General features: G+C 44.3%; 3 protein-coding genes across 3 annotated transcripts in view; 2 read left to right on the top strand and 1 right to left on the bottom strand.

The window, feature by feature from the left end:
- LOC139217592 (NLR family CARD domain-containing protein 3-like) overlaps positions 1–5483 on the top strand; it is a 46226-nt gene extending 40743 nt beyond the window's left edge. Inside the window, exons 7-10 of the mRNA XM_070848949.1 lie at positions 1738–1911; positions 2719–2892; positions 3360–3406; positions 4858–5483. Coding sequence (XP_070705050.1) covers positions 1738–1911; positions 2719–2892; positions 3360–3406; positions 4858–5414 — 952 coding nt within the window. The 3' untranslated portion in view covers positions 5415–5483. The remainder of the gene's footprint in view (positions 1–1737; positions 1912–2718; positions 2893–3359; positions 3407–4857) is intronic.
- The window catches only part of LOC139217591 (NLR family CARD domain-containing protein 3-like), a 64382-nt gene that overhangs the window by 22802 nt on the left and 26804 nt on the right, over positions 1–14776 (top strand). The gene's annotated exons all lie outside the window — the stretch shown is intronic.
- LOC139217616 (galectin-8-like) lies at positions 7406–14124 on the bottom strand. Its single transcript, XM_070848988.1, has 9 exons — positions 13960–14124; positions 13160–13248; positions 12750–12960; positions 11356–11475; positions 11199–11249; positions 10723–10749; positions 9636–9724; positions 8777–8942; positions 7406–7802 (listed from the first exon to the last, which is right to left on the bottom strand). The coding sequence occupies exons 1-9, from the start codon at positions 13996–13998 to the stop codon at positions 7653–7655; spliced, it is 942 nt and encodes a 313-aa protein (XP_070705089.1). The 5' UTR covers positions 13999–14124; the 3' UTR covers positions 7406–7652.

The raw sequence follows: 14776 nt of genomic DNA, 5'->3' as shown, positions 1-14776 counted from the left end.
TCAACAATGAACATGAGGTCAGACAGATTGAAGCAGCTTCCAGGAAACCAGACAGACCAGAAACAACCATCAGATGTGAGGACGTCTTCAAAGCCTCAGATGGAAGAGAGGAACCAATCAGAACAGTGATGACAAAGGGAGTGGCCGGCATCGGGAAAACAGTCTTAACGCAGAAGTTCACTCTGGACTGGGCTGAAGACAAAGTCAACCAGGACATACAGTTCATGTTTCCTTTCACCTTCAGACAGCTGAATGTGCTGAAAGAGACAAAGTGCAGCTTGGTGGAACTTGTTCATCGATTCTTTAGTGAAACCAAAGACGCAGGAATCTTTAGGTTTGAAGAGTTCCAGGTCGTCTTCATCTTCGACGGTCTGGACGAGTGTCGACTTCCTCTGGACTTCCTCAACAATGAGCCCCTGACTGATGTGACAGAGTCCACCTCAGTGGATGTGCTGCTGACAAACCTCATCAGGGGGAATCTGCTTCCTTCTGCTCGCCTCTGGATAACCACACGACCTGCAGCAGCCAATCAGATCCCTGCTGAGTGTGTTGGCATGGTGACAGAGGTCAGAGGGTTCACCGACCCTCAGAAGGAGGAGTACTTCAGGAAGAGGTTCAGAGATGAGGAGCAGGCCGACAGGATCATCTCCCACATCAAGACGTCCCGAAGCCTCCACATCATGTGCCACATCCCGGTCTTCTGCTGGATCACTGCTACGGTTCTGGAGGTTCTGCTGAAGAACCCAAAGGGAGGAGAGCTGCCCAAGACCCTGACTGAGATGTACATCCACTTCCTGGTGGTTCAGACCAAACTGAAGAACGTCAAGTATGATAGAAGATCTGAGACAGATCCACACTGGAGTCCAGAGAGCAGGAAGATGATCAAGTCTCTGGGAAAACTGGCGTTTGAGCAGCTGCAGAAAGGGAACCTGATCTTCTATGAATCAGACCTGACAGAGTGCGGCACCGATATCAGAGAAGCCTCTAAGTACTCAGGAGTGTTCACACAGATCTTTAGAGAGGAGAGCGGACTGTACCAGGACAAGGTGTTCTGCTTCGTCCATCTGAGCATTCAGGAGTTTCTGGCTGCTCTTCATGTCCATCTGACCTTCATCAACTCTGGAGTCAATCTGATGTCAGAGGCAAAACGGTGGTCTAAACTATTTAGAGACACATCTAAACCCACACATTTCTACCAGAGTGCAGTAAAAAAGGCCCTACAAAGTCCAAATGGACACCTGGATTTGTTCCTCCGCTTCCTGTTGGGTCTTTCACTGCAGACCAATCAGAATCTCCTACGAGGTCTGCTGACTCAGACAGGAAGTAGCTCAGAGACCAATCAGGAAACTGTCAGATACATCAAGAAGAAGATCAACGAGGATCTGTCTCCAGAGAGAAGCATCAACCTGCTCCACTGTCTGAATGAACTGAATGATCGTTCTCTAGTGGAGGAGATCCAACAGTTCCTGAGATCAGGAAGTCTCTCCACAGATAAACTGTCTCCTGCTCAGTGGTCAGCTCTGGTCTTCATCTTACTGTCATCTGAAGAAGATCTGGACGTGTTTGACCTGAAGAAATACTCTGCTTCAGAGGAGGCTCTTCTGAGGCTGCTGCCAGTGGTCAGAGCCTCCAGCAAAGCTCTGTAGGTGGATGGATCACTGGATATATTCATTTCTAGATTTTATATTTCATGAAGAAGAAAGTCTACCATTGTGTTTATCACTGTCTCTTCCTCAGGCTGAGTGGCTGTAACCTCTCTGAGAGAAGCTGTGCAGCTCTGTCCTCAGTTCTCAGCTCCCAGTCCTCCAGTCTGACAGAGCTGGACCTGAGTGATAACAACCTGAAGGATGCAGGAGTGAAGATCCTGTCTCCTGGACTGGGGAGTCCACACTGCACACTGGAGACTCTCAGGTCAGAGATCAGCTGTTTGTTATCAGCTGATTAAAACGTTGGTTTACACTCAGGTTAATGTTGATGAGGAGACTCCACATCTGAGGGATCATTCTTCTCATATAACTCTGAAAAATGGTTCCAAACAAACAGAACAGGAAAGGAGTTGTAACTGTAACTCTGAATAGTTTCTATTGGTTTGTATAACTGCATCACTGTTTGTGTGTGGCTTCCTGTTTTTGATGTATGTCTATGAGCCAGCGACTCAGTAGATACTAACTTGTTCTCATTACCAGGTCGTCAAAGACACGTCCCTCAGCGTCTGGTACTGAGGCACAAGGCACCCTTCAGCTGCAGCATTAGATGTTCAGAAACACTGATCTGGCCCTTCACTCCAAACATTTCTCACTCCCATGTCATCAAATGCTGACCTCTGTTTAGCTTCTGTATGAGATTCACAGGACTCTGACCTCGCCACAGGACTACTGGACCTTCATCATGAGGCAAGAATAATGAACACCTGGTTAAAAGATGGTTTGGGTGAAACTGTCTCCTGGCTGAAAGTTCAGTGTCTGACCGATTCATCCATCCATCCATCCAATTTGACCCCCTTCCTTTGCAGACATTCTCACTATTTACACTACATTGCCCTCTAGTGTCTCGCACAGACACTTCAAGGTGCCTTGTTAGTCGGTATCAGACACAAAAGGGGTCGACAAAACGACAATATTTGATGACCTGGTAATGAGAACAGTCTGAGAATAGGTGTAGATTTTCTTGCAGTTCTTTTTTCATTGAGAAATTGTACCAACTCTTTCCTGATTCCAGGCTGTCAGGCTGTCTGGTCACTGAGGAAGGCTGTGCTGCTCTGGCCTCAGCTCTGAGCTCCAACCCCTCCCATCTGACAGAGATGGACCTGAGCTACAACCATCCAGGAGACTCAGGAGTGAAGCTGCTGTCTGCTGGACTGGAGGATCCACAGTGGAGACTGGACACTCTCAGGTATGAACAGAGCCAAAACATGGTGTTTGTGCTTTCTTGTTACTAATTATAGAGATACATTTGTCCCAATATTATTCGCATGAACAGCTCATCAATCTGTCTGTGAATGTGGAATCTATAAATATAAAACACCTTCCACAAATACAAAAAAGATATTTTGCAAATATAACAGACCGGCAAAACACAGAATCCAAAAATAAAAACAATATAATTTCAAAGTAGTGCTCTTACTTTGGTGGGACGTTTGTCTGAAATTCAAGGATTCACAAATATCTGTTTGAAAGTTGTAGATGTTGGGAAGACGTTCACAAACGCTTTTCATTTCTCTGTAGATTCATTTGATATATTCACAGGTTTTATTGTGGAAGTTGTGTTTTATTTGCAGAACATGTTCAGTAATAACACTGAGACAAACCATCTCTATAGAAATGTTCCTGTTTTCATCCTCTGACTGTTTCTTCCTGCAGGATGGACCATGGTGGAGAACACAGGCTGAAACCTGGTCTGAGGAAGTGTGAGTGTGGATTCAGACTCATTCATGAGAACAGAGCAGCTCACAATCTGATGTTTAAAGATATTTAGAGACTCCACACTGCAGCCTTCTAGTCAGCTACAGATGACAACCTGTCACTTTGTTTCTTTGACTGATGAACATTTAATAAATTAAGGTCATTAATCAATCAACCTTTCTTTATATAGAGCTAATTCATAACCAATGTTGTGACTGATACTGATCAATATGACTGACACTGATCAATATGACTGATACTGATCACTGTGACTGATCCCGATCAATATGACTGACACTGATCAATGTGACTGATCCTGATCAATGTGACTGATCCTGATCAATATGACTGACACTGATCAATATGACTGATCCTGATCAATGTGACTGATCCTGATCAATGTGACTGACACTGATCAATATGACTGATCCTGATCAATGTGACTGACCCTGATCAATATGACTGACACTGATCAATATGACTGATCCTGATCAATATGACTGATCCTGATCAATGTGACTGATACTGATCAATGTGACTGACACTGATCAATATGACTGATCCTGATCAATGTGACTGACACTGATCAATATGACTAACACTGATCAATGAGACTGACACTGATCAATATGACTGATCCTGATCAATGTGACTGATACTGATCAATATGGTAACAGTGAAAAACACGACAATATTTAACGTGTGAATAATAATAACAGAACTAATATCAGTAAAAAGATCCTCAGCAGTGATTCATGAAGTCAGAGAACCACAGCAGGAGAACCAGGACCAGGATCTACAGGTTCCAGGTTCCTGTGGATCCTGGTCCTGGTTCTCCTGCTGTGGTTCTCTGGTTCCTGTGGATCCTGGTCCTGGTTCTCCTGCTGTGGTTCTCTGGTTCCTGTGGATCCTGGTCCTGGTTCTGCTGCTGTGGTTCTCTGGTTCCTGTGGATCCTGGTCCTGGTTCTCCTGCTGTGGTTCTCTGGTTCCTGTGGATCCTGGTCCTGGTTCTGCTGCTGTGGTTCTCTTGTTCCTGTGGATCCTGGTCCTGGTTCTCCTGCTGTGGTTCTCTGGTTCCTGTGGATCCTGGTCCTGGTTCTCCTGCTGTGGTTCTCTGGCTTCATGAATCAGTGCTGAGGATCTTTCCACTAGTTGTAGTTCCTAAATATGGTCACTAGTTCCTGTGGTTCTATGTTCTCTGTGGTGGTCGGATCACAGAAGGTGTCCTGACATTTAAATATGATGTAATCAGCCCCACAAACTGTCATCAGTCATTGATCACCAGATCTTCTGCATCAGCTGAGTCCTGAGCCGTGACTGAGCAGAACCGGTTCACGCAGTGTAGAAGAAGAAGAAGGAGGCTCCAGCTGCTCGACCCTGAATAAACTAAAGTCAAAGCCAACAGTTGGATCAGCTGATAACCTGCTGCTGTTTGGTGTCTTCTTCTCTCCATCAGATTCCTGTGAACTCTCAGTGGACACAAACACAGTGAACGGATTCCTCAAACTGTCTGACAACAACAGGACGGTGACAATGATGGAGGAGCCATATCCTGATCATCCAGAGAGATTTAAGGACTACTGTTATCAGCTGCTGTGCAGAGAAGGTCTGACTGGTCGCTGCTACTGGGAGGTGGAGTGGAGAGGAGGAGGGGTTTATGTAGCTGTGAGTTACAGAGGAATCAAGAGGAGGGGAAACATTTATGACTGTGTGTTTGGATGTAATGATCATTCCTGGAGTCTGAGCTGTTCAGGTCTTGGTTACTATGTCTGTCACAATAACAAACAAACAACCATCACCTCCACCTCCTCCTCCTCCTCCTCCTCCTCCTACTCCTCCTCTGGTAGAGTAGCAGTGTACCTGGACTGTCCTGCCGGCTCTCTGTCCTTCTACAGAGTCTCCTCTGACTCTCTGATCCACCTCCACACCTTCAGGACCACCTTCACTGAGCCTCTGTATGCTGGGTTCAGGTTCTGGTCTTTTGGCTCCTCAGTGTCTCTGAGTTCTCTGTAGGACCAGAAACACTCAGAATATTAACAATCACAGTAACACACACACACACTCAAACACACAGTAACACACACACACACACACTCCATCTCTGTCTTTGTTCACGTCTTGTTTGTACATAAAGTTTTGTTAAACCTGTTTCACAGTTTTCCAGCGTTGGACTTCGACTTCACTTTTAAAAACTTGGTTTTCTGAGAATGTGAGAAAATCTTTGAAGGCTTTTCTTTAGTTTCTTGAACTTTTTCCTCAACAGTGTACTTTTATTTCTCCTGTGCTGTGATGTTGATGTAAAAATGTGGGCTCACCGGATCAAACACGAGATCACTTGGAAGGATCCATGTTGTCGTTGAATAAAATGTTGGTAGAATAAATGTTTCGGTGTCGTTCAGCTTCTGCTCTCATGTCTCCACAAACCACCAACACAAACCTGCAGGTGTTTCAGCAGAGAAAAGTTCAGACAGTAACACTTTCCAGAACGTCTCCTTTAAAACATGTTGACGATGAATTAAATCCAGGTTTTCCTGCTGGTTTCTCTGCTTCTGACTGACATGAAACCTTCTAAATCAAAGTGAACACGTTTAAACACACTGAAACATTCAGCTGCTCCTGTGAACTAAACCAATCAGCAGCTTTCTGTTTGTGTCGCTGACAGAAAGTCTTCAGTGAAACTCCACATTGAACAAAGTGAACTAACAGCACTGATGCAGAAGTGAAGTCCAGCTAATGCTGAAGATCACGTCTTCTGATCAAAGCTTCTGATTATTGATTATTATTCAAGTGACTCCACAGAAAACAGAGGCAGAATTTCATGGTGGTCAGAAACTTGGAGAAAAACCAGCGTTGGCTGTGAATCAACTAACGAACGCCTGATCATCAGGCGACAAACTGCTTCATACCGTTAGCCAGCAGGCTAACAGTTTAGCTAACTGACCAACACTGATCTGGTTCTGACTCGTTCACATGTGGTTCTCCGCTCCGTTAGAAATCCAGCACACACACTAAAATATTGTCCTGTAAGAGGCTCAAACCAGTTTTCCTGCTGCCGCCCACAGCAGTGAATCCTCCTTTAACACGTCTTCTTATCAGCGTCACTGCTTCTGAACACGTCGGCTGAAACGTTGCTCCGAGATGGTTTGAAAGAAGGTTTGAGCGTCCCTGAAGTGGACGTGTGGTCGTGAACAGAATCGAGGCTCTTTCCATTCAGGACATTTAACTTTATTACCAAAGACTGAATGTACAATTTACAGTGGAAACAGGCTAAAAACATAAAAAGGTACTGACGAAGCAGCTTCGATAAGAACGGACTAAAAGGTTAAAACCAAAGCATCAAAGCAGCTTCTGAGCCAAACTTCACGCGGTCGGCTGCCGACGGCGTCTCAGCGTGAACTCGCCACCCCGGACTGAGCAGCCGTCCAGACCGGGAGCCTGGAGGCTGCGGCGCTGCGCTGCGATTGGCCCAAAGCCTCCACCAATCGAGGTGGACTTTAATCAAAGTTCATTTATTTTAATAATTATTAATTATCTTTGATAATTATTAATTATTTCTGATAGCCAAATTGAACATTACCACTTGTCAAAGCACAACACTCCTGTATTGTTAAATGTTAGAACATCAAATTTAATCAAATATAATGTCCTCGTCCGGGTTTGGGACCAGCAAAGTGTTGGTTTAGTTTCTAACCTCATGCTCCACTTAGGAGCCTCCAACAAGTCACAGTAAACATGAACCTTTTTTCATAACTACGATTCAAATGCAGTGATTTATTTCAGTGTGACAGCGAAGAAACATTAACGTTTCCATCGTGCTCTGTGAGCTGGGACGGGATCAGGTGGATCAGGTGGATCAGGTGTCCTCGGTCTACAAACACTGACTGAACATCTTTGGGTTTGTTGGACTAAATAAGTACTTTAAAGACGTCACTTGGACTCTGGCACATTAGGGGCTGCATTCATCCCAAAGCTGTGCATCCACACTGAAGAAGCCGTTCACCTGATCCACAGCAGCTTCACAAGCTCACTTTATTTGATCTGGTTACAAGCAGATGTGCCAACACTCCCATGATGCATTCTGTTTCCTCCTCTCAACAGGAAGTAGCTAACGGTTAGAGACACTGCAGAAACATGAGACAGCAGTCTGTTGGACCTTCCTGAATGTCTGGTGCTTCTCTGTGATTACAAGGGATTACTGAGCAGTTCGTACATTCAGTCTGTAAAGGTCGTTTCTCATCAGTCCGTCACCGTTCAGGAGATCTTCACGTCCAGCAGCGTGACGTCTCCCAGAACCTCCAGCTGGGTGATGCGGCTCAGGTCCCGGACTCGGTATTTGTAGTCCAGCTGGTGGACCCCGTTGACGGCGACTCTGAAGTGCTGAGAGTCACACAGGACGATCATCTGCAGAGGAAACACACCCTCATTATCATCATCATCATCATCACACTGACTCTCATCCGTCTGTCCATCTCCTGCTCCCTCACTCATGAACCAGACTCCGGTGAACAATGTGAAGTGAAAACAGGCCTCGTTTCTTCTTCTGCTGCTTTAAATATGTTTCTAACAGGATCAGACAGGCTGCGTTTCTTCTTCTGCTGCTTTAAATGTGTCTCTAACAGGATCAAACAGGCCTCGTTTCTTCTTCTGCTGCTTTAAATGTGTCTCTAACAGGATCAAACAAGCCTCGTTTCTTCTTCTGCTGCTTTAAATGTGTCTCTAACAGGATCAAACAGGCCTCGTTTCTTCTTCTGCTGCTTTAAATGTGTTTCTAACAGGATCAAACAGGCCGTGTTTCTTCTTCTGCTGCTTTAAATGTGTTTCTAACAGGATCAAACGGCCTCGTTTCTTCTTCTGCTGCTTTAAATGTGTTTCTAACAGGATCAAACGGCCTCGTTTCTTCTTCTGCTGCTTTAAATGTGTTTCTAACAGGATCAAACGGCCTCGTTTCTTCTTCTGCTGCTTTAAATGTGTTTCTAACAGGATCCAACAGGCCTCGTTTCTTCTTCTGCTGCTTTAAATGTGTTTCTTGGATGTACTTCCTGCTTTGTTGTGCTGCAGCTACAGACAGCAGCTAAAGTCACAGTCAGAGTGTTTCTCCATCCCAGATGAACCTCTGGTCGTCATGGTGTTAAAAACCCTCTGAGCGGCTGACGTCTGGCCTGGTGCCCCCCCATTAGAGAATAATACTGATGTGCTGCTGGAATATACCACTGACAGTCTGCAGGGGGGCTTTTATTGTGAAAACTGAGTGGATTCTCTTTGTGGTTTGTCTGTCTGACTTCCTGCCGCCTCCTCTGCTCTGAGCTGCTCCGTCAGAAACAGACCAGGAGCAAACATTAAAAAGAGTAGGCGGCTGTCTGGTGGGGGTCCGGTACCTCAAAGTATTGTCCTGCAGTGAAGGGGAAGGAGGCCAGCGTTTTCTCCTCGGGGCCCCAGCTCTTCGACAGGAAGGAGTTTCTGACAAAGACCTCTTTCTTCAGACGAGGGTTCAGATGAAGAGCGATGTCGCTGCTGCTGGACACTCGCAGGTTCACACAGAAGCTGAAACACAGAAAACGGTGAAAACACATCAAGCAGAGAAATGAAACAGAAAAAAAACATCTGATGTCCTATGATGAACGTTTCCATTTGAACTCTTTGATCCATTCACTCATTTTTCTAGTTTTGTTATGGACCAACTTGAGATGAATGAGCCCATGTTACAGTCAGCAGTGCCGCTCTCTTGCATTGGACTGAGGGCTGTCGTTACACGAACCTGACTGTTGTATGTTGGGATGTAACGCAGAGATCAGCAGCAGATGGTTTGTTACACAGAACTGTGTGATTATCATGAACTAGCTGACAGGAGATTAGATGAACCATGAGGCAAACTTCTTTAGCAGCAGCCACTGTTGATTTCAGACAAACAGTCGCTTCTTCATGTGGTCGAACCTAAACGTCGCCCACAGCTTAAGGCTGATTGGTCCGAACCGCCGTAGTTCAGCCAAAAAACTTTGACCACGGCTCCATTAAGTCTCACATGACTCTGATCTTGTGAATCCAGCTGCCTCTCAAGCTAAAAACACACCAGTATGGGCACATTACAGATTTACTGACTGTTTTAAAACTTACTTCAAACTCGTCAGGGGTGAAAAAGGAGACAGACGTTTGAATCTGAAGCGTTGGCAGGAAGTTTGTGATCAAATCGATGGTGAGGCCAGTGAAGAGTCACTGGTGTGCTGAGGTGTTGTGTACCTGTGTGCACCCTCTCTGGTTTCTCCTTTAATGGTGATGCTGCGTCCGACACTCAGCGCTTTGAGCAGCTCACCTCTGAAGGGAACGCTCTGTAGGAAAACAAGATTTCATCAGACAGAAGATCAAAACCTGATCCAGGTCTCAGACCAGCTGGACGGAGGGAAGACAAATAACTAGATGGTTGAAGACAGAAGGAAGAAATCATTTATTTTACTTCATTCTTTAACTGATCTGACTCTTAAAATCTAGAGTCCATTTTCCTGCTCTTACTTTTTAAAGTTTAAAAATGTTAAAAGCTTTTTAGGTTCTGCTGTTTCTGTAACCAAGCATCACTTTAAATGCACCAGATATAAAAGCAGTGATGATGAAGAGAGGAAGAAGGGATGATGGAAAAAGGGAGGAAGGAAGGGAAGCTGCACTTTGAGCAGGAAGGGAGTTCAGTTCAGTTCAGTTTTTTTAAAACTCTTTTAATTCAGAGACACAGTTTATCCAGACAGTTCATGTGTGAGGGGGAATTCTCTGAAATGGGATCTATATCTTCATTAAAGCAACAGACTTCAGAGACGTTGGAGGGTTTGGATGTTATTCTTGTATAAATCAGAAAATAAAGGTCTCTAATAGTTGTTTGAACTTTATTATCCAGGTAATTTGTCTGAATAGAGTGTGATGGTAGGCGACAGATATTTGGTTAAAACACTGTTAGTAGTCCGTAGAAATGCTGTTAGGAGACAATGGAGGAAGCAAACACCACTGACAATGTACTAAATCTAAATTATACGGCAGCTGAAAATGCAAACATGTAAACTGAGCTGCAAAGAATCCAACTGTAGTAATGATGGGACGAATGTGACTGAACTTCCAAAACTGGTTTTGATGTTATTTGCTTGTTTTTTGTTCCTGTAAAAAATGTTGCAAATAGTTTGAAAAGCAACAAAGAAACACACATTAACAGTTTTAGTTTAGTTCAGACAGGTTTCAGATCAGTTGAGAAAAATAAAGAGCACAGTTTAAAAAAAAAAAAGGTGGAAAAAGCCTCAGAATCATGTTAAAAATAAAGTATCACGTGACCAACAGCAGTAAAACTTACCAAGTCGCCTGAAGAGGACATTATTGGCTGGAGGATGAACAAATAAAAAATAATTAAAACTCCAACTGCAGTGAAAAAATAATTTTAAAACAGCAAACATTATATTTCTAATCTAATATTCTCTGTAGGAAATACTGGTGGTGTACCACAGGGCTCCACTTTAGGTCCTCTGTTTTTTCTGTTTACATGCTTCTCACTCTGGACATTATTTGCCAAATCTATAATTTTATGCTGATGACACAGTACACAAGTACTGTCAGCTCACAACTGGTGATCATTTGAGCTCATCAAATGAGAAATATTACAGCAAAAGGTAAAAGATGTATAATCATGTGAAATAAACAAAGCTGTGACCTCCACAGTGGTGTTTCTACTTTCTAACAATAGTGTAATATTAAGGTCACTGCTCAAAGTGACTAAATCATTCATTGGTAAAAGTTAAACTTGATTCAAAACCTTCAGAGTCAGTTGCTTACGTTCATCTCTGAATCCAGGCTGGTTCGACTCGCTGCAGGAGAAACTGAACTCTGAAAACAACAGAACATCTCATTCGTCGTCATCACACCTTTGATCACATGAAGATAAAAACACAAACTTCTGCATACAGTTTGAACAGAATCTGCAGAGACTCACGGCGCTCGGCACGACGCCGACGGCTTCAACTTTGACCTTTCCAGATATGAGCAGGGTGTCGACCCGCTCCAGCTCCAGCCTGTGCTGATACTCCAACAGGTGAGCTCCGTTCACCGCCACCTGCCGCACAGGTGCACAAGTACTGTCAGCTTCAGGTAGTACAAGAACACAAGTACTGTCAGCTTCAGGTAGTACAAGAACACAAGTACTGTCAGCTTCAGGTAGTACAAGTACACAAGTACTGTCAGCTTCAGGTAGTACAAGCACACAAGTACTGTCAGCTTCAGGTAGTACAAGAACACAAGTACTGTCAGCTTCAGGTAGTACAAGTACACAAGTACTGTCAGCTTCAGGTAGTACAAGTACACAAGTACTGTCAGCTTCAGGTAGTACAAGCACACAAGTACTGTCAGCTTCAGGTAGTACAAGAACACAAGTACTGTCAGCTTCAGGTAGTACAAGTACACAAGTACTGTCAGCTTCAGGTAGTACAAGTACACAAGTACTGTCAGCTTCAGGTAGTACAAGTACACAAGTACTGTCAGCTTCAGGTAGTACAAGAACACAAGTACTGTCAGCTTCAGGTAGTACAAGAACACAAGTACTGTCAGCTTCAGGTAGTACAAGTACACAAGTACTGTCAGCTTCAGGTAGTACAAGTACACAAGTACTGTCAGCTTCAGGTAGTACAAGTACACAAGTACTGTCAGCTTCAGGTAGTACAAGTGCACAAGTACTGTCAGCTTCAGGTAGTACAAGCGCACAAGTACTGTCAGCTTCAGGTAGTACAAGCACACAAGTACTGTCAGCTTCAGGTAGTACAAGAACACAAGTACTGTCAGCTTCAGGTAGTACAAGTACACAAGTACTGTCAGCTTCAGGTAGTACAAGTACACAAGTACTGTCAGCTTCAGGTAGTACAAGTGCACAAGTACTGTCAGCTTCAGGTAGTACAAGCGCACAAGTACTGTCAGCTTCAGGTAGTACAAGCACACAAGTACTGTCAGCTTCAGGTAGTACAAGCACACAAGTACTGTCAGCTTCAGGTAGTACAAGTACACAAGTACTGTCAGCTTCAGGTAGTACAAGTACACAAGTACTGTCAGCTTCAGGTAGTACAAGTACACAAGTACTGTCAGCTTCAGGTAGTACAAGCGCACAAGTACTGTCAGCTTCAGGTAGTACAAGAACACAAGTACTGTCAGCTTCAGGTAGTACAAGCACACAAGTACTGTCAGCTTCAGGTAGTACAAGAACACAAGTACTGTCAGCTTCAGGTAGTACAAGCACACAAGTACTGTTGGCTCCAGGTAGTACAAGTATCAGTAGTACTCTGAGCTTCAGGTAGTACAAGTATCAGTAGTACTCTGAGCTTCAGGCAGCTCGTCTCTCACCTTGAACTTGTCTTTCAGGACGAGGACGATGAGCTCGAACGGCGCCCCGGCAGCGAAGGGCATCTGGTGCAGGATCTCCTCTCGGCCCCAGCGCTCCTTCTGCAGCGAGTTACAGACGACGCACATCTTCCTCTGGAACCTCGGGTTGAAGTGAAACGCCACGTCGGCCCTCGGCTTCACGCTGCCGCCGCACGCGAGGTCTACCTGGAACCTGCAAGACAGTGCAGAGGGACGACAGGTGAAGGTTTAACGTGGCCCCGCCTCCAGAAAAATAAGAACCAAGTCAAGATCACAGATGTGTTGGGATCATCTGTCCAACCTTCAGACCTTCAGGTGTTTTCAATCACATGTATTGATGTTTGCAGGTGTACAACCAGGTGACTTAGAGAGTTTGAGTGACAGACTCTCACCTGTCAGCATCAGAGGGCACCGAGCCCTGAATGAGAAGCATCTCCCCTGGAACCAAACCGCCCAGGATCGTCCCAGCGAAGGGGATCATCTGTGGGGACAATAATCAATAATACTCATGAGCCTGAAAAGCTGTGTTCAGTCGTCTGTGACAGAAATTATTACCAATAATAAATAACTGTTAGCTGCAGCCCAACCTGCTGCAGTTCATTCTGTTCCACCACTTATTGATCTGACAGTACAGTTTGGTATCAGTTAGTTTGGATCAGTCACCAATAAGCTGATTTAAAGATTGTACAATAAAATAAGAACATTTCATTAAAACACTCATTCAGCTCTTCACTGAAGGCCTTTCTTCACATGGACTCTTTGTATTTCTGATACTTCCAAACTCCAGTATTAATCATGAATGTTTTAATATTTCCTCACGTATTGTCAAATGCTGTGCCGCAAAGTGACTTCATTTAAGACGGAACACGAACAATAAGGAGCCACTTTTTAATTCGGCTCCAAGCAGCGATGACAAAAACGAGCTCACGCGCAGATAAATACATATTATTAGTAGAATAATTAATGAAATAACAGTCTGCGGTCCGAAGCCAAACTTTTAGAGGCACATTTTGCTGATATAAAATTATTTAGAGGATGAAATCTCCGCCCAAACCAGCGGGGATGCTGCTAAATGAGGGAAGTATTTTAGACATGATATCCATGAAAATGTCACATTAAATATTCTTTGCTTTGCGCAGCTGCTCGTGAAGAAGTTAACATGTATATCCAATGAATTATTAAAAAGTCTTACCGGGTTTAAAAACGTCTGTCTCGGGTTTGAAATCGACATTTTGGGGCAGAAAAGCTGCGATTTGAAGCTAGTTTGGACTTTTGTTTACTTCCTGCTTCAGCGCCAGAGAGGATGACGGTTACAAGGAAGAGACCCGGAAGAGACCCGGAAGAGTCAGGGAGGGAAAATACCGTCAGCACACGGACTCAAAATGTTTTCTGTCCGTCGGTGATCTTTCCTAAAAATCACCTGTTAGAAACATTACGTCATTTTTACCTTTCTCTGTGTAAACACGTATCATTAAATACAGGCGGCGGCGCGGATTGATGACGTAGATGTCCTGATTGGCTGCGATGTTTTGGGCGGAGCTTCGGTCTCATGATCCCAATAATGGTTCATTCTGTCCCACGAAACACAGAATAAAGACTAAACATTAGTCTTTAATCTTACAGGGTACATTTTAATCATAACTGTTAAATTTCATATAAATAAATAGACTCTGTCCATCCTTTATTTTTCCTGCTCTTGCTGGTGAAAGAGTCAGAGAATCATGTAGTTCTCCTACCTGTCCACTAGGTGGTGGACACCAGTGACTCTCACTGGGTTTCTGCCACAGGTTGGACCAGTTTTGACGTCACTGATGTTTTTCAGACTTGGACTCTGAAGGTATGAGGATGTGACGGCGTCCTCAGATCAGATGAACACAGACACCAGGACTGACGAGGAAGGAATGAGCAGCTTCTTCTCTCCCAGTGTTTCCTCAGTAAGGTGGAAAGCGTCTGTCAGTCCACCTGAAGTCAGTTCAGCAGGTGAGGCATATCTTATATATAATTAATGG

Source organism: Pempheris klunzingeri, chromosome 18 (genome assembly GCF_042242105.1).
Source record: "Pempheris klunzingeri isolate RE-2024b chromosome 18, fPemKlu1.hap1, whole genome shotgun sequence".
NCBI classification, from domain to species: Eukaryota; Metazoa; Chordata; class Actinopteri; order Acropomatiformes; family Pempheridae; genus Pempheris; species Pempheris klunzingeri.
This window is presented reverse-complemented; position numbering and strand designations above follow the sequence as displayed.